This window comes from Culex quinquefasciatus, chromosome 2 (assembly GCF_015732765.1).
Source record: "Culex quinquefasciatus strain JHB chromosome 2, VPISU_Cqui_1.0_pri_paternal, whole genome shotgun sequence".
In the NCBI taxonomy this organism is placed as follows: Eukaryota; Metazoa; Arthropoda; class Insecta; order Diptera; family Culicidae; genus Culex; species Culex quinquefasciatus.
This window is the reverse complement of record NC_051862.1, coordinates 199,061,263-199,088,334: the sequence shown is the minus strand read 5'-3', so window position 1 is coordinate 199,088,334 and position 27,072 is coordinate 199,061,263. Positions and strand designations below refer to the sequence as shown.

Genomic DNA, 27,072 nt, shown 5'->3' with positions numbered 1-27,072 from the left:
ACTTTTTGGAAGCCGGATCTCACTTAAATGTATGTAAACTATGTCCGGATCCACCATCCGACCCATCGTTGGTTAGGTTATCAAAAGACCTTTCCAACGAGTCTAAAACATTGAAGATCTGGTAACCCTGTCTCGAGATATGGCCACTTAAGTGATATTGATGTACTTTTTGGAAGCCGGATCTCACTTAAATGTATGTAAACTCTGTCCGGATCCACCATCCGATCCATCGTTGGTTAGGTTATCAAAAGATCTTTCTAACGAGCCTAAAACATTGAAGATCTGGCAACCCTGACTCGAGATATGGCCACTTAAGTGATATTGATGTAGTTTTTGGAAGCCGGATCTCACTTAAATGTATGTAAACTATGTCCGGATCCACCATCCGACCCATCGTTGATTAGGTTATCAAAAGACCTTTCTAACGAGCCTAAAACATTGAAGATCTGGCAACCCTGACTCGAGATTTGGCCCCTTAAGTGATATTGATGTACTTTTTGGAAGCCGGATCTCACTTAAATGTATGTAAACTATGTCCGGATCCACCATCCGACCCATCGTTGGTTAGGTTATCAAAAAATCTTTCTAACGAGCCTAAAACATTGAAGATCTGGCAACCCTGTCTCGAGATATGGCCACTTAAGTGATATTGATGTACTTTTTGGAAGCCGGATCTCACTTAAATGTATGTAAACTATGTCCGGATCCACCATCCGACCCATCGTTGGTTAGGTTATCAAAAGACCTTTCCAACGAGTCTAAAACATTGAAGATCTGGCAACCCTGTCTCGAGATATGGCCACTTAAGTGATATTGATGTACTTTTTGGAAGCCGGATCTCACTTAAATGTATGTAAACTCTGTCCGGATCCACCATCCGATCCATCGTTGGTTAGGTTATCAAAAGATCTTTCTAACGAGCCTAAAACATTGAAGATCTGGCAACCCTGACTCGAGATATGGCCACTTAAGTGATATTGATGTAGTTTTTGGAAGCCGGATCTCACTTAAATGTATGTAAACTATGTCCGGATCCACCATCCAACCCATCGTTGGTTAGGTTATCAAAAGACCTTTCCAACGAGCCTAAAACATTGAAGATCTGGCAACCCTGTCTCGAGATATGGCCACTTAAGTGATATTGATGTACTTTTTGGAAGCCGGATCTCACTTAAATGTATGTAAACTATGTCCGGATCCACCATCCGACCCATCGTTGGTTAGGTTATCGAAAGACCTTTCCAACGAGTCTAAAACATTGAAGATCTGGCAACCCTGTCTCGAGATATGGCCACTTAAGTGATATTGATGTACTTTTTTATTCCGGATCTAAAAAATAGATGAAATTTGTGTACAGCCATTGTCGGTAATGAGTGAGGAAGGCTCCAACCACATAGGTGGATTAAGTTAGTTTCATTTTTAACATTGAAAATTGGATTGTTACTGAGATATTGACATTAGAAAAATTAAAACATCAATTTTCTGTGTTTTTCTTTTATCCGCTGTATTTCAGCAACCAGAGGTCCAATCTCCAATGACATTTAACATTTAAGGAAATTTTCTGAATTATTCCAAAACATTTTTTTCAGGACAAGTTAGTGGACAGTATTTGAAAAAATAAATAAATGTGAATTTAACTTTGAGAGGCCATATTTAGAAAACAGTGCACAATTAAGAAAACTTTTCATTTTTGTAGATAAAACACTTATTCTGGACTTTTTAAAACTTGATTTTCAAATTACAAATTTGATTTTAATGGAAAGGGCAGTCAATTTCACATATAAAACATTTTCTGCTAATAAAAATCAAACCAAAAGTTTCCGAAACATCGCGAATTGAAAAATGAAAACTAATTAGATAACAATGAGAAAAGCAAATATTTCACCAAATTTTCACTGTTGTGTCTAGCAGTTCGATGAAGGAAACTTAAAAAGTTCCTAAGATTTACAATTTTTTTTTATGTTTTGCTTTTTTTCATGAATAAGTTTTAAATTTCTAGAAAATGAACATTTTTCGAAAAATTTCACCCTCAAACAACTTGAAAAAGAGTACATTTTATCAAAAAAATATGTAAAGTCATTTTCGATTGCAAATTTGACTTTGCATCAACTATGCTTGACAATATTTCAAATTTGCTCTAAAAAACACATTATTTTCAAAACTAATGTTTCTAGTTCCAGATTTTGCATTCTCATTCAAAGATGCTTTTTGAAAAATAACCCAAACTAGTATTTCGGAAATTCAACTTCTAGTGACAAAAAGTCAATCTAAAAAATCGTGATTTTTTCCGTGTACGTCTTTTATTTTTAAATGTCCTAAATCATATAAAAGTAAATTTCTTTAAATCTGTAATAGGCTATTTAGCATATAAATTCAATGAAACTAAAAACTAAAAAAACTGTAATACCCTGAAGCCAAAAAAAAGTTTATAGAACACTAACGCGAAACCAATATAAACATGTTTGTTGACAACTATCCGCACACACGTAAAGCCTCACGTAATTTTCTCCAACCAGTCAGCAGTGCCCATAATTTGCCGCAAGATAAAGTTTTTCTCCCTCGAGACACTCCATCCCGGCCAAAGTTGTTCTCCGCACCCTTTTACCGGGGACCAAGTTTTGGCCAGTTTTCCCACACTCCTCTAACGAAAAGTGAACATTAGACGAAATTGTGCAGAAAAGACAGAAAATCTCACTAAATCCCTTCCACGAAATCCGCACAAAATCCCGGTGCAAACAAACAAAGCAATAACCGAAGGAAAACAAGAAGGTGGTGGGGGGAAAATCCACCGGGATTCGAAATTACGTCCATCGGATTTGATTGGTTCTTCGAGGCTTCGAGGGGAGAAACAAAGGATTGCTGGACGCCGAGAAATTTGTCGGTTTTGGGAAACTATTTCGGCACAAATCTGCACAGACATAAAAATGGTTACTCCACAGCCGTGGAAGTTGTGAACTTTTACGACATTCTTGTGTGGGGCAAAAGGGTGGGTTCGTGACAACTTTGGCCCGAAACGTTCTGTGTTGACGAAGATTTTCCGGCTTTGTTCTTCGGCGGCCAGGAAACTCCGGGAAGAATTTGGGCAATGTTGACAACGGCCTCCGGGCCCAGTTCTAGCTCATATCCGGCCGAGGGTACTTCTTCGGGAGAACAAGACAAAGAGTGATGTTTTCCTGAAGGCATTTTGGGCAGAGAGAGCGCAGCAGGTTTGTTGGCCCCATTGTGGATGTAAACTTTGTGGCACATGTGCCCCGGTCACGATACAGTCGAGCGACGCTAACGGACTGGAAATGGGGTTTGGGAAAGTTTGATGGAGTTAGTTTGTTTTTCCTTCCTCACAGAAAAACAGGAAAGAGAAAAATATCTGGGAAATAGAGAGTTGAGAATTTGAAGAAACTACTTTAGCTGCTAAAGACTGTCGCAAAAATAAATGGAACAATATACAGTCCAGACTTTATTATCCGAAGATCTTGGCAAAATTTCACTCCGGATGATCGAACCACGAAAAAAAATTCGTTGTCTTATTCTAGATTGTTGAGCTTTAGTATGACCCTTAAACTACTCTAATAAGATTTAGAATTTGTAAATCCAAGATGGCGGGCAAAATGGCGATGATGAAATATTTAAAAAATGCATTTAATAATTTTACAGGCTTACACCATTCAAATTTGACTAAATGGAGTCACAGAATTCGAATTTGATGTTGCACAAATTTGATAATCAAATTGCATTTTTTTCGCAAAATGCAAAAAAAATAGGAGGTAGAGGATACAATTTCCTCAATTGATGTATATTCTAAAATTCAAAGTTGGAGGGTTGGTTTTGCAAGAATCTAAACCCATTTTACATTTTTATAAAGATTTTGAGGATCTGAACCATTTTCTTATAATTCTCTTCGAAATTTTCAATTTGAAAGCCATTTGCCAGATACGCGGTTAGCAAAATTCATTATTCCATTTTTTCTTCTTGCCACTGTTTGTCAAATGATAGATAGCACTGTAAAAAGTTGTACAAAGCATTTTGAGCAAAATTTCAGCATATTAGAATTTGAAGAATAGAAAAAAATAAGTTAGGCCGTTGCAAATATTTTTTGAAGTCGAGGGGGGGCAAAAAAGTAAAAAAATATAAAAATTGAAATAACAAGCCTAGGTTTCAACATTTGGATGAAAAAGGTGTTTTAAAATGCATTTTACATGCGTACAGTTGCTTTCCAATCATTAGTTTTGAAAAAATAGAGGTATTGATGGAATTTTTTTTTCCCAAAAAAAAATTAGTTGGACTGTACATTGGTATTTCATGAAAATTTAAAATGTTTTCAAAGGAGTTTAAACATGCTAAATATGATTATAAACGCAGGAAAATGCATTTTAACTGGTTTTCAGTTAATTAAACTTTAATTTTCATTAAAATTTTGAAGTTTTTCGAAAAAAAAATTTTTTTGGTCCCTGATTATTCAGGCCAACTTTGAAGGGGGGGGAGGCGACATAAACTTTGAAAAATATTTGCAACGGCCTTATTCTAGGTAACACCAAATTTAGAATCTCCCATGGTAAATTTCACACTGCAACAGATCTGTTGAAGTATTTTTTTGTGATAGTCACTCAACCATAAAAAAATAAAACAAAACATAAAATTAAGCGTCATAACATAATTTTAGTTTTTAACAATTAAGGTGTACTTATCTAACGTCTAACAAAACATATTGGTGTTTGACTTTGAGCTTAACAAAATTGTGATAGATTTTTATTTGAATCTACGTTTTAAATCCGATCAAAAATTGGTACAAAATTTCCATTAGAATTCACGAATAAAAAAACAGTCACGAAGGACAACGAAGTGGAGACAAAAAAAACCAAAAAGATAGTATTTTTAACAATTTTATTTTTACATAACAATTTAGGACCGTTTCAAATAATTTTTAAATTAATATCGCGCCTGCCCCCATAGAAATCGGCCCGAAAAATAAGGGGCAAAAACACTTTTTTTTTCAAAAAACTAAAAAATTTTAATAAAAACTTTAGATTTTTCTGCGTTAATAATACAAATTAACATGTTTTGGATAGTTTAATGTTTTTTAACTTTTGTGAAATTCTGATGTACAGTACTGTAAATTTTTTTTTTGTTTTTTTTTTTTTTGATAAATAATAAATCGACAATACTTAGATATTATACAAACTAACGGTTGCAAAACAAACTACTTGTTTCATTTGAGATTGACGTTTTATCCTAAAGAAGTTACATTTCCTTTTTTTTTGTTTTGCAGAACATATCTTATGAACTTTTGTGATAAAAACGTCCTTTTAAAGTAGTGTATCCAAACAAAACGTCCTTGTAGATATATAATCAAGACACTAGTGGTTGATACTAGAAATAGTGGCCGACAGCTTAACAGTCAACTTCGTTTTAACAAAAAAAAAAAACAACAAATCTGTTAAAACAATATATTTGATCTCATATTAAGCAAAAAAAACTGCTGAATCGATAATTTAAAGACACTTTCTCCTCAACCTTCTCCAATCTTTATCGTTTCCCCGTGATTCTCGTAAATTCCGTCCCATGCCACCGCTCGTCATAAATTTCCATTACAAAATGCTTAACAAACTAAATAAAATTTTATGTCCCTCTTATCAAAGTGTGGCGAATAACCATAAGATTTAATTTTTATACCCAACACCGAACCCGCCAAGAACCAGCCGTCACCAGTCAAGCCCAGGGCCCTTAAGGACACTTTTCTTCCTTCTTCTCCTTCTTCTTTGCCACTCTTTATCTCCAGCTTCATTCACTACATTTTCCCTTCAAATCGGCCATTATTTTCGCGGTTTTTTCTGATTTTCCCTCAGCAAATCCCCCAAAAACCACAAAAGTGGAACGTGTCAAAGCCAATTTCGAGCAAGGGCTTCCGATCCCGAAGGAAAAATTTCCAAACTTCGATAGAGCAGGGCAGAGAGGGTAGGTTGTTTTTTTTATCCCCTCCGAAATAAATTTCATATCGTGTTATAAACATGCTAATGACGAAAAATGGCGCCGAAGTAATCTTAATGATTTCGTCGGCTTTCGGTGGGTCGCGTGGCGCGGAAAAGCTGTCTCCAGAGTGTGAGTCTCCGGATGAGGGCAAATTTGTTCGAACGATTTCACGCAGCTTCGTGGAGTGCTTAGTCTTTTTCCGAGGCAAAGCCGGCTTATTATCGTGAACATTATCACGTCGTCGTTGTCGTCAAGCTGGGTTGTGCTAAGCCAAGTGGCGTCCAGGGAGTAAACGATTTGCAGGGATTTTCTTTGGGGGTTGCTTGTGGAAATGAGTTTTGCCAGCTGGAGGAAGGGGGGAAGGATTTTAAAATTCGGGAAAGTCAACATTTACAGCACGATAATAACTAGCATATACTAATTTCTTGTCAATCCAGCGGGATTTTAATCAAACATGTTTAAATATGGCTCTGGTTTTGGAATAAATATCATCCTTGCCGATTGGTAGCGAACCAAAAAAAATATAGACCGAACAATCCACTTAAGAGCAATTCTCTACGGAATTCTATTTAATATTAATGTTTTAAAAATTGAAAAACGCGGTTTTCTCATGAAAATGTTCAAAAATGAAAAAAAAAAGCAGAGAACACACTGAGTATTTTTGATCATCTAATCAGTTCCTATTAAAAACATTAGGGCAACGTACAACTTATCTGTGAATCAAATAATAATCACTGGCGATATCTTAACCACAATCTTATTGTCTAGTTTAATCTCATACCTTCTTGGAAGTTTGCCAATTAAGCGTACCACTGTTACCCTGACAATAGCCAAACTTGAGCAACGAAAATCACTGAACAACTCTCAGAACATCTGCGAAAAAAAAGTCTTATCGTTAAATCGCCATGTTGGACCGATTCCAAGAACAAACATCCCCAAAATTGTACTTCCTAATGACGCACCTAAACGCACCTCTTGGCTCAAATCATGTCCAAATCTGTACGAGCAAAGCACCTGTGCACTTGGATTTCTTTTTTCTCCCCCCAGCGCCAATCCAAAGCTGTTTGCCGGCCGCATCATCATCGCAGTAAGCCAACTCCGTGTTGATTATCTCCCTCAAGTACCTACATCCCTGGCCAAACAGAGAGGAGGAGGCGTACTTGTCTCTTGTGACATCATCGTGTAGGTGCCATCCAAGTAGGCCATGGCCCAAAAGTAGGCAAAGAGTTGCCCCGAGGCTAGGAAATAATTAGGAACTTCTTGGCCATTGCGGCAGATGTGCACCACTCCGGTGGTACAGGTCGTACAACTTGGGGTAGAACATTTTCTTGCTGTAAGAAAAGTTGTAATCGAGAAAATGGTCAGAGATTGCTGCCCAATTAGTTGTTGACCAATTCTGAAAGGTTTGGACATTTCTTAGCTTGAGGATATTTGACGATTTTAAGATTATCTAAAAACAATTCCGAAAGATCTCAAAGTAAATACTTCTTTAATTAAAATTAAAATGAAACGTTTATTGCCACAAATATCGTTAATCTTGTCAACACGATTCAGTTGCACACATTTTGGAAAATGAAATTTCCCTTCACTCCGCATTTTTGGCGAACATGTCCCATCTGTTATCACCCCCTTTCCAAACCAGAATACGGGAAAATGCTCCAAGATCTAATAAATGAAAACCACGCGCGTGGGTGGGAAAATGAGTATGTGTCGAGTGTAAATATAAACATTCGTTCTGTTTCCCCATTTGCACCGAATAAATATGAGAAACGGAAGAGGAGCGAGGACTCATCCTTTCGAAGGGGGATGTTAAAGGGGGAAAACTGGTGGAGACTCACATATACAGCAAATCAGTCGTTATCACGAGGAACAATCGTGGAAAGCAATAAAAATCTCGGAAAAACATACAGATTAATTATTTGATAAAATAATATTTTCCCCCGTCTTGGTGTGGTTCTTGGTGGAGAGAAAGGAGGAGAGTTTAACGTTTTCTGCTTTCGAATGTATGTGTTCACCTGAATTTATGGAAATAGCAAAATCATTGTTTTATTATAGCTCTTGTCATGCAATTCAAATAGTATCACTGCAAAAAAATAGCAATCCAAAATCGTGTAAATGGCCTGGGTTTATTACAAAATCAGTATTATTTTTACGAAATTGTATGTAATATTACACGCATAAATATGTAACTTATCAGTATGGGAAACCTGCTTGACCTAAATGTCAAACTCAAATAAGAGAAATTTCTTACCAATCTTAACGGACTAATACAAAAAAATATAAAAATTTAAAGCTATTTTTAACCCGAAAATTTATTTGTGATAATCTTTGTGAAAACTATTCTCCAATTAGAGTGTGACGAAAACGTAATTTATGTTCAAATCAATCAAAGAGATGGATTTTTTATAAAAAAAAAACTAATTCGGCTAATTAAAGAAAATTTTCATCAAATTTAAAAATAAAACGTTTTTTTCGAAATGGCACTAATTAAAACAATCACCCTCATTTATGTAACTTCTACCAATTAACAATATTGCTGTCTGTCGATAAGATTTTGTTACTTTTTGGCAAAATTCAATTCATTTAAAATTTGATTCAATTATTTAAGCATCTAACTTGATTATGAGCACTGTTGTAAACTATTTGATAAAAAAAATATTTATCAAAATAAAAAAATAATTATAAATAAAATTTATACATTTTAAAGCAAAATCCAGGATCAAATCAAACAGAATTTCATAATTAAAAAAAGAAAAAAAATACTATCAAAAATTACTTATAAAGCTCCAAATATGAATGATAAAATTAAGCAATCCAGACATCACATAAAATTATTGAATTTCTAAAAAAAAAAATTGAATCGATTTTGTCTAAAGTTCATGTAATCAAAATTGGTAAATTCACGATTTTGGCTTTTGAAAAAACAACAAGGAATAAGTTTTTTATGAATTCTGGTCATGAAAAAAAATACATTTTTTCAACTGTCTAAAAATAGTTTCAAAATTTTCTAGAATCTGTATCTAGAGAAGAAAATTTCTGATGAATTGTGTGTCGTCGGCAAAAATAGACACATTTAGATGAACCTTACACAAAGCTCAGCAATATTTTTTTAACTTTAGCATTTTTAAATATAAATTTGTCAAACTTTGAATATTTCAATTTTCAAATGCCGATATCTCCACAACTATTGATTCGATTTTCAATATTTAAAAACCTAATATTTATTACTTTTCAGAAGTTAATTCTTGAATTTACATGATATTTTTTTGGAAAAATCATCAAATTTCTCATTGACATTAAAAATATGAACAGTTAATTACTGAGATTTGACTGAGACATCGGCTTTTGAAAGTTGAGGTATCCAAAAGCTATAGTTGTTCTGTTTCTAAAAATATAGAACTTTTCGAACAAAAAAAACAACATTGCAATTTTTGATCAAAATTAAGTTGAGTAGATTATCTCGAAAACAACGCACTTCACCATTTTTTTTCGGTTTCAAATCCGAAATGCATTAAAAATGAAGTATTTTTTCTTTTTTAAACTTGACATGAACAAATATTTTTTTAACAAAAAAGTTATTTTTTCTAATTACATGTTGGGGCTCTAATGCGAAACAAAATTGAGATATTTTTATGTACCTATTTTTTTCTTAAATTCTCCTTACTTTTAACTTCAATTTGGTGGCTGAAGACACCAAAGTCAAAGTCAAAGTCAAAAAACCGTTCTCAAGATATAGATTCTAAAAATCTTTTATTTGTATTTAGCCAGCTGTCATATTTGTGTTTAAACTTGAACAGACGAACCAATGGTTCAAAATAGCTTTTTTGGTCATAAGAAAAACCTCTTAAAAGTTTAAGGAAAATAGAAAAATATAAAAAAATAATTCCAAGATAGGTTGATTTCTGAGTACTTGCTTGAATACAGAAAATATAACTTATTATTTTTTTCAAGCATCTCATAGCACCATTTACATGAACTGTGTCTTAAATGCAAATTAAAAATGTGTTGTTTACTACACTCATTTTTTTTTTTTTTTTTTTTAGAACATGTTCTCATAATTGCCAACTATTAAAAGAAAATCTATTTTTTATTATTTTAAATCTTTTTGTTAATTCAAAGATTTTACTTTCATTTGTAATTTAAACAAATATGAAAAAAATCAAATTTTGGACACTTAATATTTGTAAAAAAAAATTGACGTCTTTTTTAAATAAAATAAATTTGCCGCCTCAACCTTCTCGGGTGCACCCACCGAACGCTCTCCGGAGGCTACACCACGAAGGCCACCCATTCTAGACCTCCTCCCGGAAGCTGGGTTCTGGTTCTAGATCCCAATTACGGCGGCATCCCACACATATAAAGACACACACACACACACACCCACCACGAAGTCGACGATGATGACGACGGTCTACTTGAGGGGGGAGTTTGAGGAAGTGGAGTGAAAAGTGCTGGGAAAATGAACGATTTATGAAATATTCATTCGACTCCCCTGCTGGCTGCGCTGGATGGGTGGGAGAAGGGGGTTGTATGAGATTTTTATGGGCCATTGCTGGTGGTGGTGGCGGAGACCATGGCTTCATTGCCAAAGGATTGATGTCGGTATCAGATAATGAAAATATGGTTTATTTTGTGTTCACACTTCCAGTGAGGCTGTGCGGCTTCTTATCGGGCGTTGAAGCATAATGAATTTCATCAATGAGATGGGTATTATGAGTGTAAAGTGTTGTGGGAGGAAATTATGCTGAAAAGAAGTCAACCTTATCAAGATTATAGCAACCAAAGAGCGAGGACGGAACGAAGTGGACGGAAATGGGTTGTTGACTTTTGCTTGAATTAATGAAGGCAACCGTGTTTGTTTGGTTTATTACACAAGAATCTAAATATCTGATAAGGATTACATGAAAAAAAGAAACCAATTTCAAAAAAATCCAAAACAAGCTCATATTAAACTAAAAAGTGCATAAATATAATATCAGTCAGTCGTAAAATTATCAAACGTAAAAAAATTAAAATGAAAAAAAATACTTGTTCAGATAAGTAATCTAAAATTCAAGTTAAAAAGTCTGTCCCTGTGATATTTTTGCCACAAAACATGCCGCCTTCGTGGCGCAATCGGTTAGCGCGTTCGGCTGTTAACCGAAAGGTTGGTGGTTCGAGTCCACCCGGGGGCGCTATACTTTTTTTTAATATCTCAAGAAATTTATTTCAATTTACAGTCATGCCTCGGTTTTGCACGCCTCGGTTTTGCACTGCCCCGGTTTTGCACCGTTCAGCTGCCTCGGTTAAGCACGGCCCAGTGCTTAACTGAAGCACAGAGCTTATGGGTTTTTGGCTATATGGGAGACATTGGCTTTAATCGTACGAAAAATCATGCAAACATCAAAAAAAATATAGTTTTTTGGAATCGGGATGATGTCAGTTATCCATTAAAATTATTATTTCATGAAAATTTTCACAAAAATACGTATTTTTCCTGTATTTCGAAAATGCATTTTTTTTCTCTAAGGAATCCAAAAATATATTGTTATTGCAATATGGGTATCAAATGATCAGGTTTTTTCATACATTTCGGATGTAATAACAACATTTTTAGAAAATACTCAAAATTATCACTAAACTACGTTTTTTCGAAAAAAAATACTCAAAATTTCAACTTTTACAATATGGGTATCACACGATCGGGATTTTTTCATACATTTCGAAAGTTATAACAACATTTTTAGAAATTACTGAAAATTTTCACAAAACTACGTATTTTCGAAAAAAATACTCAAAATTTCCGTTTTCACAACTTGGGTATCAAACGATCGTGATTTTTTCATAAATTTCGAATGTAATAACAATATGTTTTGAAAATACTCAAAATTTTCACAAAACTACGTATTTTTGTGAAACTTTTCAAATTTCAGTTTTTACAATATGGGTATCAGATAATCAGAAAATTGTTATTACATTCGAAATTTATGAAAAAATCCCGATCGTTTGATACCCAAGTTGTGAAAACGGAAATTTTGAGTATTTTTTTCGAAAATACGTAGTTTTGTGAAAATTTTCAGTAATTTCTAAAAATGTTGTTATAACATTCGAAATGTATGAAAAAATCCCGATCGTTTGATACCCATATTGCAAAAATGGAAATTTTGAGTATTTTTTCGAAAAGAAGTAGCTTTGTGAAAATTTTGAGTATTTTCAAAAAAATGTTGTTATAACATCCAAAATGTATGAAAAAACCTGATCATTTTATAGCCATATTGCAATAACAATATATTTTTGGTTTCTTTAGAGAAAAAAAAAATGCATTTTCGAAATACAGGAAAAATACGTATTTTTATGAAAATTGTCATGAAATAATAAATTTAAAGGATAGCTGACATCATCCCGATTCCAAAACACTATAATTTTTTGATGTTTGCATGATTTTTCGTACGATTAAAGCCAATGTCTCCCATATAGCCAAAATCCCATAAGCTCTGTGCCTCGGTTATGCACGCCTCGGTTTTGCATCCCCCATATGCGGTGCTAAACCGAGGCATGACTGTAGTTCTATTTGTAAATAAATAAATAACATTTTGTTCAGTTTCGAGTTCCAATCAGAGGTTTGGTGTTCTAAGTTTTAGATCAAAGTTCACGTAAAAACGAATAAATTTAAAAAAAAATAAAGATTAGAAAATCAAACTTTTTTTCTTTTAGATCTCCAATGCAGACATGCTTAAATAAATTTAGTTTTCACAACAGTTTTATTCAAGGAATGAAAAATAAGTAACAAAACTATCCAGCTATTTAAATTGCTAAGTCACTTATAAAAACAGTCTCCATCCTCATGATTATTAACTTCCTTTAAGTCAATCCTCTCATTTAAGTTCATAGTTTTTCATCCGACCCCTTTTCCAACTTATGACCCAAGCGTACGATAAAGTTACAATTCAATTAACGGCAAAGAGAAAAACTTTAATTGAAAGCTCGACTCAGAAATTTCCACTCTCGCCCTCCCAAGGGTGTACGCAAAGACCACCGTCATCCGGTCGAAGGATTGAGATTTATGTCTTTCCAATGACGAAGCAGTTTTCCCCCGGACAAAACCTCTCTCCCCTCCCTCCCCCTAAATCTAGCACATCATTATTGAGTGGTGGTTGGTTTGTGAGGATGGATAGCGCAGTTTTCTTGGCACACACACGAGAGGAAAAAGAGCCATTTCCTCCGCCAACCTCGAACAGCCATAACTCGAAACAGGGCACTTAAAATTATCATGCTACCCTTAAAGCACACACACACACACACACACACATCCCCCCATAAGTGTGATGGCTACTGGAGGCTGCCAAACTGTGGCAAACAAGGAGCAATTGAGCTGCTCACTCAAAGCATAAAATTCTGAACCATCATCCAGAACGGTAGATTATTCTGAGAAGCAGAGTGGGTTAAAAAGTTAGGTAAATTTAGATTTTCATCAATTGGATTCAACAAGGCATTGCAAATTTGTTCTTTGAAGATTAAAAAAATCATAATTTTCTGAAGAGCTTTGAAGATTTAACCCAAACAAAATTGGGACAGGGTAGTAAAAGGTTAATAAACCCATTGATAATAATTTTTATCCACCTGCTAAATTAATAAAATTGTTGCATTCTATCATCAAATGATTTTTTTAAATTTGATTTGTTTCAAATTATGATTTCATAAGGGTGCTTCCAGTTTTTCATACTGGGTTTTTTTTTCAGTAAATTTATCAACGAAAAAAAAACCTTTTTTTGTTTGCAGTTCCGTCGTAAAACTATCTACACACTATTTGACAGGAAACATTCATGAACGACGAAAAAAATAGACTTCTTCAACAAAAATAACAGAATCGAATAGAATCACTTTTCAAAACAAATACTGTAAAGTTCTTTTTTTTGCAATTCCGTCGTGAAACTACTTATTTTTCCTGTCATTCTTGAACGACGAAATAGCCTACTTTTCTGTTCCAAAAATAACAGAATCGAATAGCAACACTTTTCAAAATAAATGCTGAAAAGTTCTACTTTTCAGCACTGAAATGGGTGCTGAAAAGTTGAACTTTTCAGCACTTGTTTCGAAAAGTAAAACTTTTCAACATTTTTTTTATTTAAACGTTTTATAGACAAAATACATGAAAATTCGACTTAAAATTTTACTCAATGGGTGTTTTTCGGAATTGCAAAAAATGTTGTATGGAACTCGTTGCAAAACTTGATTTTTTCAGCACTCGTCGTATTTATCCAACTCGGTGAACCTCGTTGGATAAATGTACGACTCGTGCTGAAAAAATCCTCTTTTTGCAACTTGATTAAAAAAAACAACTATTGCGGTACTGTACATCGGAATTCCACATAAATTTAAAAATTTCAAAATGAGCCTAAACGCAGGAAAATGCGTATTTTGAGCATTAAAAGATGGTCAAAATTCATTCGGCAGTGCTGCCAGATCAAAAATCAAGATTTTTCAAAAACGACTAAAAATTTATTCATTTTTAGATGTTCAACTAAAATTGCAATCGAGAAGAACAATTCTCTGACTTTCCGCGATTTTTAAGATTGAATTTTTTTGTTTGGATGTCGATCGATTCCATATGAGCAGTTCTCTCAGATTTCGGTCATTCGATTTTTTTTTTTAAACCGACTGAAACTTTTTTGGTGCCTTCGGTATGCCCAAAGAAGCCATTTTGCCTCATTAGTTTGTCCATATAATTTTCCATACAAATTTGGCAGCTGTCCATACAAAAATTATATGTAAAAATTCAAAAATCTGTATCTTTTGAAGGAATTTTTTGATCGATTTGGTGTCTTCGGCAAAGTTGTAGGTGACCGATTCTTCGGCTCCTTTTAAAAAAAATCCCAAGTTTTTTTCAGCGTTTTGGCTATAGTGGCAAAATAAAAGAAGAAACCCCCCAATGTTATTACATATTTGGAAAGATAATTGATTTTCCTACAAAGAAATATCATGCAGAATGAACCATATAGTACCTGTGCTTCCCCTGAAATAAAAATGTAGCGTGACGGGACAACATCGTAAAACTGGACTTTTAAAAGGCACACTACAAAAATCACTACAGTTTGGCCAGTTTGATTTTTTAAAACTTTTGCTCTTCTACACATTATCACAAATTAAAAAACGAGTCTTTTGCTCCTAGAACTGAACGAATTGGTTGAAATTTGAGTTTTTGCCAGCCATTTCTTTTCGTGACGGGACAACGAAAGGAGCAGATTTTCGAAAAAACTCCTCTCTGATTCAATGGCTTGTAGACCATATTCGGTCAATATTTTTTACTTTTGAGGTAAGAAAACGCATTTAAAGCACATTGAAATTATTGAATCATAGGAAAAATGAAATCTTTCATATAAAAAATCACATTGAAAATTGAAAAATGTGATATTTTGGTGTAGCTTCGCTAAGAATCGGTCAGGTATGGATATGAACCACACTGAAAAAAATGATTCACGGTAAAAAAAAATTGTGACTTTTTATTTAACTTTTTGTCACTAAAACTTGATTTGCAAAAAAACACTATTTTTATTTTTTTATATGTTTTAGAGGACATCAAATGCCAACTTTTCAGAAATTTCCAAGTTGTGCAAAAAACTTCAATCAAAAAGTACTTTAGTAAAATTTTGATAAAGTGCACCGTTTTCAAGTTAAATCCATTTTTAGGTAACTTTTTTGAAAATAGTCGCAGTTTTTCATTTTTTAAAATTAGTGCACATGTTTGCCCTTGTGTTTGCCCACTTTTGATAAAAAAAATTAGGAGCTGAAAAAATTCTCAATATTTTGCTTTAATGAACTTTGTTGATACGACCCTTAGTTGCTGAGATATTGCCATGCAAAGGTTTAAAAACAGGAAAATTGATGTTTTCTAAGTCTCACCCAAACAACCCACCATTTTCTAATGTCGATATCTCAGCAACTAATGGTCCGATTTACAATGTTAAAATATGAAACATTCGTGAAATATTCTGATCTTTTCGAAATTTTTTTTTTAGTTTTTTTAAACCAAGACTAACATTTTAAAAGGGCGTAATATTGAATGTTTGGCCCTTTTGAAATGTTAGTCTTGATTTAAATTTGGTAGCTGTCTTATAAGAAGTGATATAAAAACGTTTAACGTCCCGTAACTGGAGAAGGATTTTCTGTTCGGCAAGATTGGAGGTTACGATAGAGACTATTAAAAAAAATGAGTACACGAAAAAAAATCTCATGTTTATATTTAAATATTTATAAAAGACTCTCAATTTAGAATTATTTTATCGGCTTAGAATTGTTTCCTTTTTTAAATGCTGTAGTGGATCAAAAGTTCAAAAATCATCTCACTAAAATAAATGGTGAATTTCAAAAACGCGTCTAATATTAAGGAAAAAGGTTTAAAAAATATTATTTTGGCTTTTGGAAATGTTAGTCTTCATTTTGAAAATCAGAAAATTATTATTATTATTTCCAGAGAGATGAGAAAATTTCACAAAGTTTTCTTCTATTTTTAAGTTCTATTGAAAAATGATGGCAAATTGGATAGCACTTAGAAATATGCGTTATTCCTTATTTTTATTAAATTGATCGAATCAACAATGTTACAAAAATGGAATTGGTAAAAAATGTGCTAAGCAATTTGCTTTCATTGCTGAAAAATCAGTAAACAGTAAAATTGTCAAACCTAACACAGACAAAAATTGTGGATGGTTTAATTCTTTTTTTTTCTGAAAGGTTGATATTATCTCTTATATGATTTTACCTTTAACCTCAATTAAGACTGAAAAAGTGACATTACACCAGAAAAGTGGTAAAATTACACATTTTTTCTGACATAAAAGACCATGATTTTTTTATTGTGTACTCATTGATTGAAAGCTGAGTAAAAATCAACTTATAATGTGTTGTATTTGATCTTTAAATATTTTTTGAAATCATCAGTGACAAAGGTAGGACAAATATTTAAAAAAATCAATGCCTCGATAATAACAATTACTTTTTTAAGTTTGGCATAAAAAAGCATAAAAATTAAATCATGATAATTGAACAAATAAGCAACGATTGCTGAATCCTCGGCTAATGATCTGTCAAACTGACAAAAGAATGTTAGTTTTTTTTAGCAAAACGAACTGACATTTCTTTTGTTGAAATTTAAGTTGTTTTGACAACTGTTTTATTGAAATTTAAGTCAATTATCTGTGAAACTTTACTGAATTTTAGCGAAAAAAAATGTGTACTGAAATAATTATGATATGTCAAAATTTATTCAATTATATTTATTTTATAGGAATATAAATCCTAATCCGACCAACCTTGCTTCGGAACCATGCAACGGTTGCACTTTTTTTTCTCTCCAGCACTTGGGCAACTTCCAACATGGCACGAGGAGAGGGTAATAAAATTTAATAACCTGCCGTTAAACAGTTTATAATCGTAAACAAGAACATACATTCATAATGCATAAATATTGATGGGTGCATAAATTATGCGGGGGTAGATCATCCCAGGGATTTCGATCCGCATAATGGACTGAAATTGGTGAATTCGGCCGTTTAATCATCCCCAGCTAAGCCTATAATGGGAAAATATTTTCCATTTCCTGACTGATAGGCCAAAAAATTGGATTTATGAGCTGATTGAAAACCGAAAACATTGTTAAATTTTCCCACAGAGGATTGCACCAATTTTTAAATTGTTTGCGCTGTTTAGGGACCATCCATAAACCACGTGGACACTTTTTTGGGAATCTCAACCCCCCCCCCCCCTTCGTGAACAATTGTCCATACAAAAAAAAAACTTTTTTGTATGGAGCGTGGACAATCGCCTAACCCCCAAAGTGTCCACGTGGTTTATGGATGGTCCCTTAGTCACGTTCGTTTTTTTCTTTTTCAAATCATGCTTTTCGACCCAGTTTAAAAAAATGCAGATCATGCACATCTTCGGCAGCCGTCAGGCAACATGCCGCGTCCTGGTCATAATTTATGAACAGATTTCCTCAATTTGTGCTGGTTTGGCAGCTGCACACCATCATTGCGAAGTACTCAACCACGCTCCCACTCTGCCTTGTGCTTCGCTGCTGCAAAACTATTTTCAATTCGAACTCATCTTTTCATCGAAAGCAAGAGCACATCCGGCAAAGAAGCATCTCCCTGCCCCCACCCTCTGAAGAACATCATTAAATAAATTGGAGCATCTCACTTAGGGTCCGCTGAACCAAACTACATTCCGGGTGGAAAAAAAATGAAAAAAAAATCGATGAGTGACTACTAAATGAGTTTGAGTTAATTTTAAATTGAAATAAATTGCTTATATTTGTGTTATGCCTTTTTTTACAACTTTAAGTAAAATTTTGCTATTTTTAATTTTATAACTTATTTTGCAAAATACCATTCCACCGACGACACCGGAAAACGTCCGACGCGTTTTGCAACAAACTCGCCCCCCGGACCCCAACCAAGCAAAGTAGATAAATTCTGGTCCAAATTGAGAAAAAATGCATTCAATTTCTTTCTTCGCCCTCGTCCGAGCGCGGGATGCTTTTCCGGATGGCGTCCTCCAAGTCATGCAGGGCATTTCCACCACCCCCTACACCCTCATAAAGCAGCTCGATTTTCCTCGTTCCACAGCTTGATTATGTTCTGGAGCGCGCGCTGTTCTAAAGGAATGCGTTTTCCCTCCACCCACCTTCTTCAAGTCTGGTCGCAGAAGAATAATTATAATTCAGTGCAGTTTTTGACACTTTTTCCACTCGTTTTCCCCACTTCCCTTTTCTTTTTTTTTTCAATGAGGACACACGGGAACTGTCGAAAAGATCTCACATAATTATTTGTGCCACTTCCACCCGAATGGTTTCGGACAAATTATCCCGGAAGTCCCGGGGACCTAAATGGCTTAATTAAAAAGAAAAGCGTCATTTGCATGCAAGAGAACTTTCTTGTGAATTGAGATTTTTTAAGAAAAAAGAAAATATCATTCTGAATGAGGTCTTTGAACCACCATCAAGTTTCAGCTTCACTGAAATTTAATCTAAGAGTATCAGAAAATGTTATGTTCCGACTTGATAATGCTACTTTAACAAATGTTTTAAAAACGTTCGTAAAATATTTTTCCAAACAGTTTATTTTTATTTTTTATCGAAAACTTTATATTCAAAACGCGCATATTTGTGAAAATTCAAAAGGAAACAGATTAAACCCTTCAATCTAAAGAGCCTAGAGTGGAAGAAATGAAAAATAACATCTTTTGATGCAAAAAAAAACTTTTTAACTATCAAAACATTTTTAATTGATTCTAGACAATTATGTTATCAACCATTAAAAGCCATCTGAAATTTTATTTCAAGTTTCCGACCAGGTTCAGGTCAAAGAGATGCAAAAGAAGATGCTCATGCTCACTCTTCAAACTTTCTAGCAAAAATTTCCACAAAATGCTTTTATTACTACAGTTTTGCTAAAAAAAATAGGAAAATATGAAGAACTCGTGGTGTCCAGCGCAAACAAATTGAAAAATCAATACTATATATATATTTTTCCAAGATACACATTTTGTTTGCATAATTTATATTGTTGATTAAAGTTTTTATTTTTGCATTCTTCTTCAACCCAACCCCACCTTAAGACGGGCTTTGATCTAAAAAATCGCAAAAAAATCATTTTTCAACCAATTTTTGATCTTAAAAAGCATTGGAAAGAAGAACTCTTAAAATTTTAGAAAATTATAGGGTGGAAGTATTATTTGTTTTAAGTGACTAAGCCAATGTTTTTAAAAATTGATTTTTTTTAACATTTGCTATATTTTAAGTAAAAAACAGTATGCAGTAATTTTCATAGTCCATAGTTCATAGAAAATTGAAAAATTACTGTAAAAACATGAAAAAAATAGATAAGCAATATGTAATAATAGGCGAAGGTAGAACAGGCCAAATAAATTTAAAAAAATATAAAAATTTAAATAACAAGCCATTGTCTAAACATTTGAATGCAAAAATTGTTTTAAATTGCATTTTACACTAGTTAAGTTGTTTTGAATCATTAGTTATCAAAAAAAGTAAGATTTGACGAAAACAAAAAAAACGAAACAAAAATGGCGATACAAAAGATCGAAAAATTTCCAAAATTCAAAAGATGTTTAAATCCATGCTAAAAATTACTTTAAACGCAGGGGAATGCATTGCAAATTAATTTCATCTGATTGCACTTAAATTTCCATTGAAATTTTGAAGCTAATTGAAAAAAAAAATTGCCTCCGGATTTTTCGGGCCAACTTTGAAGGGGGGTAACAAAAACTTAAAATAATACTTGAATCATAAATTCCCAGTAAGGCCGTTGCAAATATTTTTTGAAGTTTATGTCCCTCGCCTCTGACCAAAGTCGATATCTAGTCGGGGGGGAGTAGTGACAAAAAAATAAAAAAGTTCAAAAATTGAATTTACGAGCCATGGTTTCAACATTTGAATGAAAAAAGTGTTTTAAAATGCATTATACACCTGTCCAGTTGTTTTGCAATCATTAGTTTCCAAAATATATAAGTATTGACGAAAATTTTATTTTTTTGCGAAATTGGAATTTCATAAAAATTTAAAAAAAATTAGCCCAGCCCAAACATGCTAAATATGATTATCAATGCAGAAAAATGCATTTCAGATTGTTTGCAGTTGATTTAACCTCTATTTTCATTAAAATTTTGAAGTTTTTTGACTTATTTAACGGACAAATTTTGAAGGGGGGGCGACATAAAGTTAAAAAAATATTTGCAACGGCCTAATTTTGTAGAAAAAATTAGTCTACGTGAATTAAACTACTAGTGAAAGAAAATAAAGATAACACAATTCAAGTAAAACAATGCAATTGGGCTAACGTGAAATTGTAAACAAAGAGTGTATCCTGCTCATGTAAGTTGGAGAATCAGAATACACTATTTTTCTGTACTCATATTGGACCATTTATGTTGTTTTGCTTGAATTATATATCTAGACTTTTTTTTATTAGGTCCTATAAACATATGAAACACAAAAGCTTACCGTAGGACCTTTTCAAACACTCTGGATATTTACTATTAATTATTTGAATTATTTTGAAGAAAAATATTACTTATCCATTTAAATCCATGTTATAATTTAATTTAAAAAAGCATTAATTTTGTAATATTTTCCGGTTGATATAAAATTAAAGAAAACAATTTTAGCTTTTTTACCATTTTATTTTTTTAAATTAACACACAAGAAGCAAACTTAAATACCAAAGCTTAGATTTTCATTAAAAATAAATTTTGTTTTTCAAAATTTCTAATTGATGAAATGGTTTTGATGATTTTTTTAAGTTTATGTCTCTTGAATAAAAAAAAACTTAAATTACAAACTATAGTTTCACCATTTTAATGATTTTTTTTTTAAATGCATTTTCCATTAGGACAGTCATTCTGTAATATAAGTTTTGATGAAACATTTATTTGTTAAAAAAAAAAACCCCTGCGGTACCTACTTTACATCTGAATTCCGATGCAAGAAAAATATTTTAAAATGGGTAAAACAAAGCTAAAAATGATTATCAATATAGTACTTGTTCGGTAACTAAGCTAAGAGCTAATCCCAGTTACAGGGCTGCTCAAAAAATGACGATGGGATCATCAATGATTTTTTTAAATAAAAAAAAGAAAATAAAAAAAGAAGCATTCCTTCGATTTTTCCTTTGAATATGACATGAAATTTCATAAAAAGATAAAAACTTTTTTTATTCCTTCCCAAAATAGGAGTCAAATTCTTGATAAAAAATAAAAATGTTGAAAAAACTGTCATTTTGGGCTTTTCTTGTCGTTTTTGGCCTTTTCCATATATGAGTTTTTTTCATCGAGCACCTCATGTTGGCATATCACAACTTTAACGTTCGTTAACAGCTTCTCAAATGCGTTTCCAACCAATGCATAATAATTATTTTATTAGCAATCGAGCAAGCTTGTTTCTATAAGAGGTTTTGCAAATTCATATGTTAATCTAGTGGGAATAGGAAAATCGGATGGATATTTACTACATATTACATACTACATACTACATATTTACTTACTTCTTAGGACATAAGAAATACTTTACTAATTAGTTAGGCTGGAATTATCAAGCGAGGAAATTGCGCAAAAAGTTCATTGAAATTGTGATTTGGAATGACTTCTTTGTGTTCCAAGATTCAAAATAAAATCCTTCTTGTTTTGAGAAGAATCACTCAAAAAGGCCCAACAACACATTCACCAAACTATCAATTACTACAAATGATTATTCAACCGACTTCCCTCTTCCAAACCGCCTCCATCAATTAATGTCCACCATATAATCCAGAGGGATTTCCTCAACTTCCTGAACGAGAACAACGCCACTCAAAGTCTGCAAGTGGTGGATTGACCCTCCCCCACAAATACCCGTGATCCCGATCCCACGCGCCTTGGAAACGTTCCGGGATAAAAAATCACCTCGTTCTCCGCGATTAGTCGGTACAACTTAATTAGAATTAATTATGACGGCAATCAATTTTAATTAGCCGTCTCTGAACGTCCGGCTAGACGACGACGGCTGAGATGGTGGATGTCCTCGGGCCGACTTGAAGCTGTTGCTTCCCTCGAGAAGAACCAGGCCACATATTCTCCCCCCCAACTCCCAACGCTGAGCACAATGTTGTCGATGCTAATCACCGTCGTCGTCAGGGTTGCCAGGTTGCCAGATAAATCTGGGAATGCCAGATTTTTCAAGTGTCTGCCAGAATAAAGATTCGCCTTTCTCTGTGCCAGATATTGACAGATTTTGCCAGATTTTTTACTTTAAGCCATTTTTGTACAACTTTTTGATTAAAATGAATGAATTTTATTGCAAATAAAATAAAATTGATTGTGTTTTCCTTAGAGATAATGTAACTTATCATTTTTGTGCCCATTAGGATGGCTCGACATGATCGATTTTTCAGAACAAAGTTTTTTCGGTCCCTTTTGGGTCCATGAACAACCCCCCAAAATTTGGGAGCGATTGGTTCAGCCCACACTTTGCGCAAAGCGATTCAATTTTGTATGGAATTTAGTATGGGAAAACCAACTTTTTTGTATTTCAGGGTGACCACTAAAATTTCATTTTCAAATTCCCGACTTTTTCCCGACTTTTTTTTTCAGACTTTTCCAGAATGCTCAAATAATAGGCATTTCTTATCTAAAGAATGATTTCACACAAACAACTTTCTATAAGAACAGTCAATATTAACCACCGAAAAAAAAATCTCAATGGATTTAAAAAAAAAAATCTAAACATAGGCAAAAAAACATTTTTTTTGTAAATACAGAAACTAAACAACAAATAAAAAAAACTTCAAAAATTGAATTTCATTATTTATGATTCAGAGTAGAAACACAAACAATTAATCTTTGAAAAAATAATCGAAAGTTCAACAATACTTATAACTTCCATGTTATTTTTTAAATTGGCAAACGTATAGTTTTTGATACTTCGTTTCAACTGGAAATGACACAAAGTTAAATATAACTGAACTTAAAATAGCGTTCCCATTTTTTTAAAACTTCATCATTATTTTTAAACAAAGAATGATTAAAACATGACTGCTGTTATTATTCAATCAAAGGATTTAGAAAAATGTCAAGGAATGCATAAAAAAACTTTTTTGCCAAGTTCCCTTTTTAATTTTGTAATTTTTGATATTGAATTTTCTAATCAATGTTAATTTATCTAATGGTCAGTATTTAACTGTTTTTTTTTCAATGATAATTCAGTTTGATATGATTTTATATTTTCCCACTTATTTTAAGCAAAACGTTTGAAGACAATTTTTTTTAAATTGCAATAACTGAAAATTTCTTGGATTATTGTTATTTTTTTGCAATTTCAATATATTATTTATGTTTTCAAAACGAAAAAAGTTTTTCAATTTTGGATTTTATTCGATATTTAAGTTTTCCGAAAACTGAAAATAAGCTTTATCTATGGTAGGTAATTTACCCATACTCACAAAAAAAAAGTTCAATGGCAACATTCGGAAAAAAAACAAATTTTAAATTACTAAATGAATTTAGTTAAACAATTAAAAATATTTACAAAAAAAAACCATTGCCAAACTCAAGTTAGAATCTGTTTCCAAATATTCAATTATGTGACAAAATTAAATAGAATCATAATTCTAAGGCTCTACAGTCGACTCTCTGGTTGTCAATATCCAAGGGACCGTCGAGGAAGAGAATCATCAGTTTACAGAGCGATGCAAAATATTGAAAATATTTTTTTCTTAATACCCAGCTATGGGAGAGAATCATGGCAACGTCCATCAAACAAAAACAAACTAATGTCAAACACCCTTCAAAGCTTCGTTTTGCCTAGTAAAATGTCTATGCAAGCCATGAGAAAGTGAAATTATTGACAACCGGAAGAGATTTTTAAAGCAAACAGAATCCAAGGGACCGTCGAGGAAGAGATCCTTCAAGCAAGGGAAAATATCGAGGAATGAAGATAATTGAAGTATGCAGATTGAAGGGACTGAAGAATTCATCGATAGATGGAGAATTATTGATATCGAGAAGATCGACAGCCAGAGAGTCGACTGTATTTTTATATCAGTTTTTCATTAACTTTACCTCTTGTTTGATGAACAAAAATTAATAGCGATCATTTGAATCATAAAAAATATTATGAAAATCTGTGTCAAAGACCCCAATATTCATTAAGATTTTGAATGCCTCAAATTTATTGAAATAGTGAAAAGAACCTTGAATTTAAAGTAAGTTACTATAGCAGAAATCAGTGAATTCAATTTGAAAATTGTACAAAATATTACAAAATAATAAGAGTTAAAAAATAATTTTCAAACAAGTATGCTCAAAATTCCGACTTTTCCCGACTTTATGACAAAAAATCATAAATTCCCGACTTTTCCCGATTTTTTGGCGGATTTAGGCGAATTCACGACTTTTTCCCGACTTTCCCGATTTCCCGACTTGAGTGGCCACCCTGGTATTTTGATTTTTATAATTTTCAGGTTTCATTAAATTTTAAAACCAATACCGTAGGAGTGTAGCACTGATTGTCCTCTAAAACTTTCTCTAAGAAGGTATGGTTCTATCTCTCTTCTGAAAAAAGATATAGCGTTTTCAAAAGTCCGATTGGAAAATAAGTCAGGAAAATAATATTTCCTGACAACACTGGCAGTACATTTACCTAATATGAGTACGACACTTATTTCTAACTCGTTTCAAGTGCATCCTAGGTAAATGGTGTCTTCTGGAAAGTTGTTGTATATAATTAGGGCCTATCTTTTAAAAATATTGACGCCCATACAACCAGTAAAACCATCTGAATTCTACAAACTTTTGGATTGATTTATACCCTCCCTCCCCTTCACCACTCCGAATTGTTAGATTTCCGTCTGCCAGATTTTGCCAGATTTTATTCGATACTTTGCCAGATTTTTCAAATTTTGACCTGGTAACCCTGGTCGTCGTGAACATCACAGTTTATCCCTCGGGGACATGTCGGCTGGAATTGTTTAGTGCGACGAAACCGCTTCACAGCTAATTAAATTGAGAAGCCGGGGACAAAAGGCGATGGCACTTGCTGGAGAAATGCCAGCAGCTATTGAGATGCAAGCGTTTGGGGAAATCAATTCATCAAACGTTGAGGTGAAAACAATGTCTTCAAAGAGAATGCTGAATTGTCGTTTTGAAGAAATTCTTGAATGCATTTAAAATGCATACGAATTGGATTCACTATTGGCAACATTCCAATTGAGAGTACAACGATCTACGTTGGACCAGCTATCGTATACAACCTCATTCCGTCCACTGTCGGCGATTCCACCTCCCACGAACGGCAACGAACTCACTGCAGAGCGTCAACCAAGTACATCGCTCCTTTTATCTCAACAAGCTCAACAAGTTGCATCTGGTGCACCGCGACTTAGCCTAGGTCAGTTCCCGCGATGACTTCGTACGATCCAGAACGTCTCGTGTGGAGTGGTCCCCGCGTCGCTCCACTCTTTGATCCCGGCCGCAGCTTGGGTGACATTCTGTTCGAACTGCTCGATCGCAACCCGGACCGGGTGCTTCAAATCGATGGTGATACCGATCGGCGGATTACCCGCGGAGAGCTGAAGCTGCGAGCGATTCGCATTGCTCAGCACTTGAGCGAGGTCAACGACATCGTTACGATCGCGGCCTTGAACAGTGGTAGCTTGGCATCGCTGGTGGTAGCGTTGCAGTTTCTGGCCGTGCCGTACAATGCAGTGTTTCCGAACTTTACCCACGGAGAGATGGTTGGGATCATGGCGCAGACGCAGTCCCGGGTGATATTCTGCGACGCGTGGAACTATGCAGCGGTGAGGGATGCTGCACGGGAAGCTGTGCGAGGGGGGTTCAAGATCTTTTTGGTGGACGGAGAGGTTGATGGTGTAGCTACCGTGGAAGATTTGCTGGTGGAAACTGGCACAGAGCTGGACTTTAGGTAGGGGTGATGTCATACAAGGATGATCCTCAGCTAATTCAAATATATTACAGTCCGAAGATCATCACTGATACCAGCAAAGCCATCTACAGCATATTCTGCTCTTCTGGAACAACCGGTCCTCCAAAGGGAATCTGCTTGTCCCATGCGAACAAGACTTCGTCGTTTCTTCCAGCGTAAGTGATCTCTACCGTCTCGAAACTTCTCTAATCCCAACGATCTTTCAGTCCCTACAATAACCCAACCGTCCTAGCCATGGGATCGATCCACTGGCTCAGCACCGCGTACATGCTCGATCTGGTCATGTTCTACGGCGGAACTGTGGTCACCACCAAGCAACCCTTCTCGGAAGACCTGTTCTTCGACCTAGTCGAACGCTACCAGATCGACCTCCTCAACGGACCACCAATTCAAGCGTACGCCATAACCCACCATCCCCGAGTCAAGCAAGTCGACCTGTCCAACGTAAAGCTGTGGAGTATCGGCGGTTACAACGTATCGGACGCGATCCGAGACTCGGTGGACGCCATCCTGCCCAACGGCAAATCTTACACGATCTACGCCTCGACAGAGTCCGGACTGATCGCGGCCGACATGGCAAAGCGGAAGCGCGGCGCCATCGGAACTCTATTCCCGAATGTCCAGGTTCGGATCGTGGACGA

The 27,072-nt window shown here is 34.3% G+C and overlaps 1 protein-coding gene and 1 non-coding gene across 2 annotated transcripts in view; both read left to right on the top strand.

Moving 5' to 3' along the window:
- The first annotated feature begins 11,064 nt into the window (after window positions 1-11,064).
- Trnan-guu lies at window positions 11,065-11,138 on the top strand. Its single transcript has one exon. It is a non-coding gene; the product is annotated as a tRNA-Asn (tRNA).
- Window positions 11,139-25,889: 14,751 nt separating this feature from the next.
- The window catches only part of LOC6049524 (4-coumarate--CoA ligase 1), a 2,081-nt gene continuing 898 nt past the window's right edge, over window positions 25,890-27,072 (top strand). The window contains exons 1-3 of the mRNA XM_001866231.2: window positions 25,890-26,410; window positions 26,464-26,586; window positions 26,638-27,072. The exon at window positions 26,638-27,072 is cut by the window's right edge and continues 67 nt beyond it. Of these exons, the coding sequence (XP_001866266.2) occupies window positions 25,890-26,410; window positions 26,464-26,586; window positions 26,638-27,072 (1,079 nt within the window). The remainder of the gene's footprint in view (window positions 26,411-26,463; window positions 26,587-26,637) is intronic.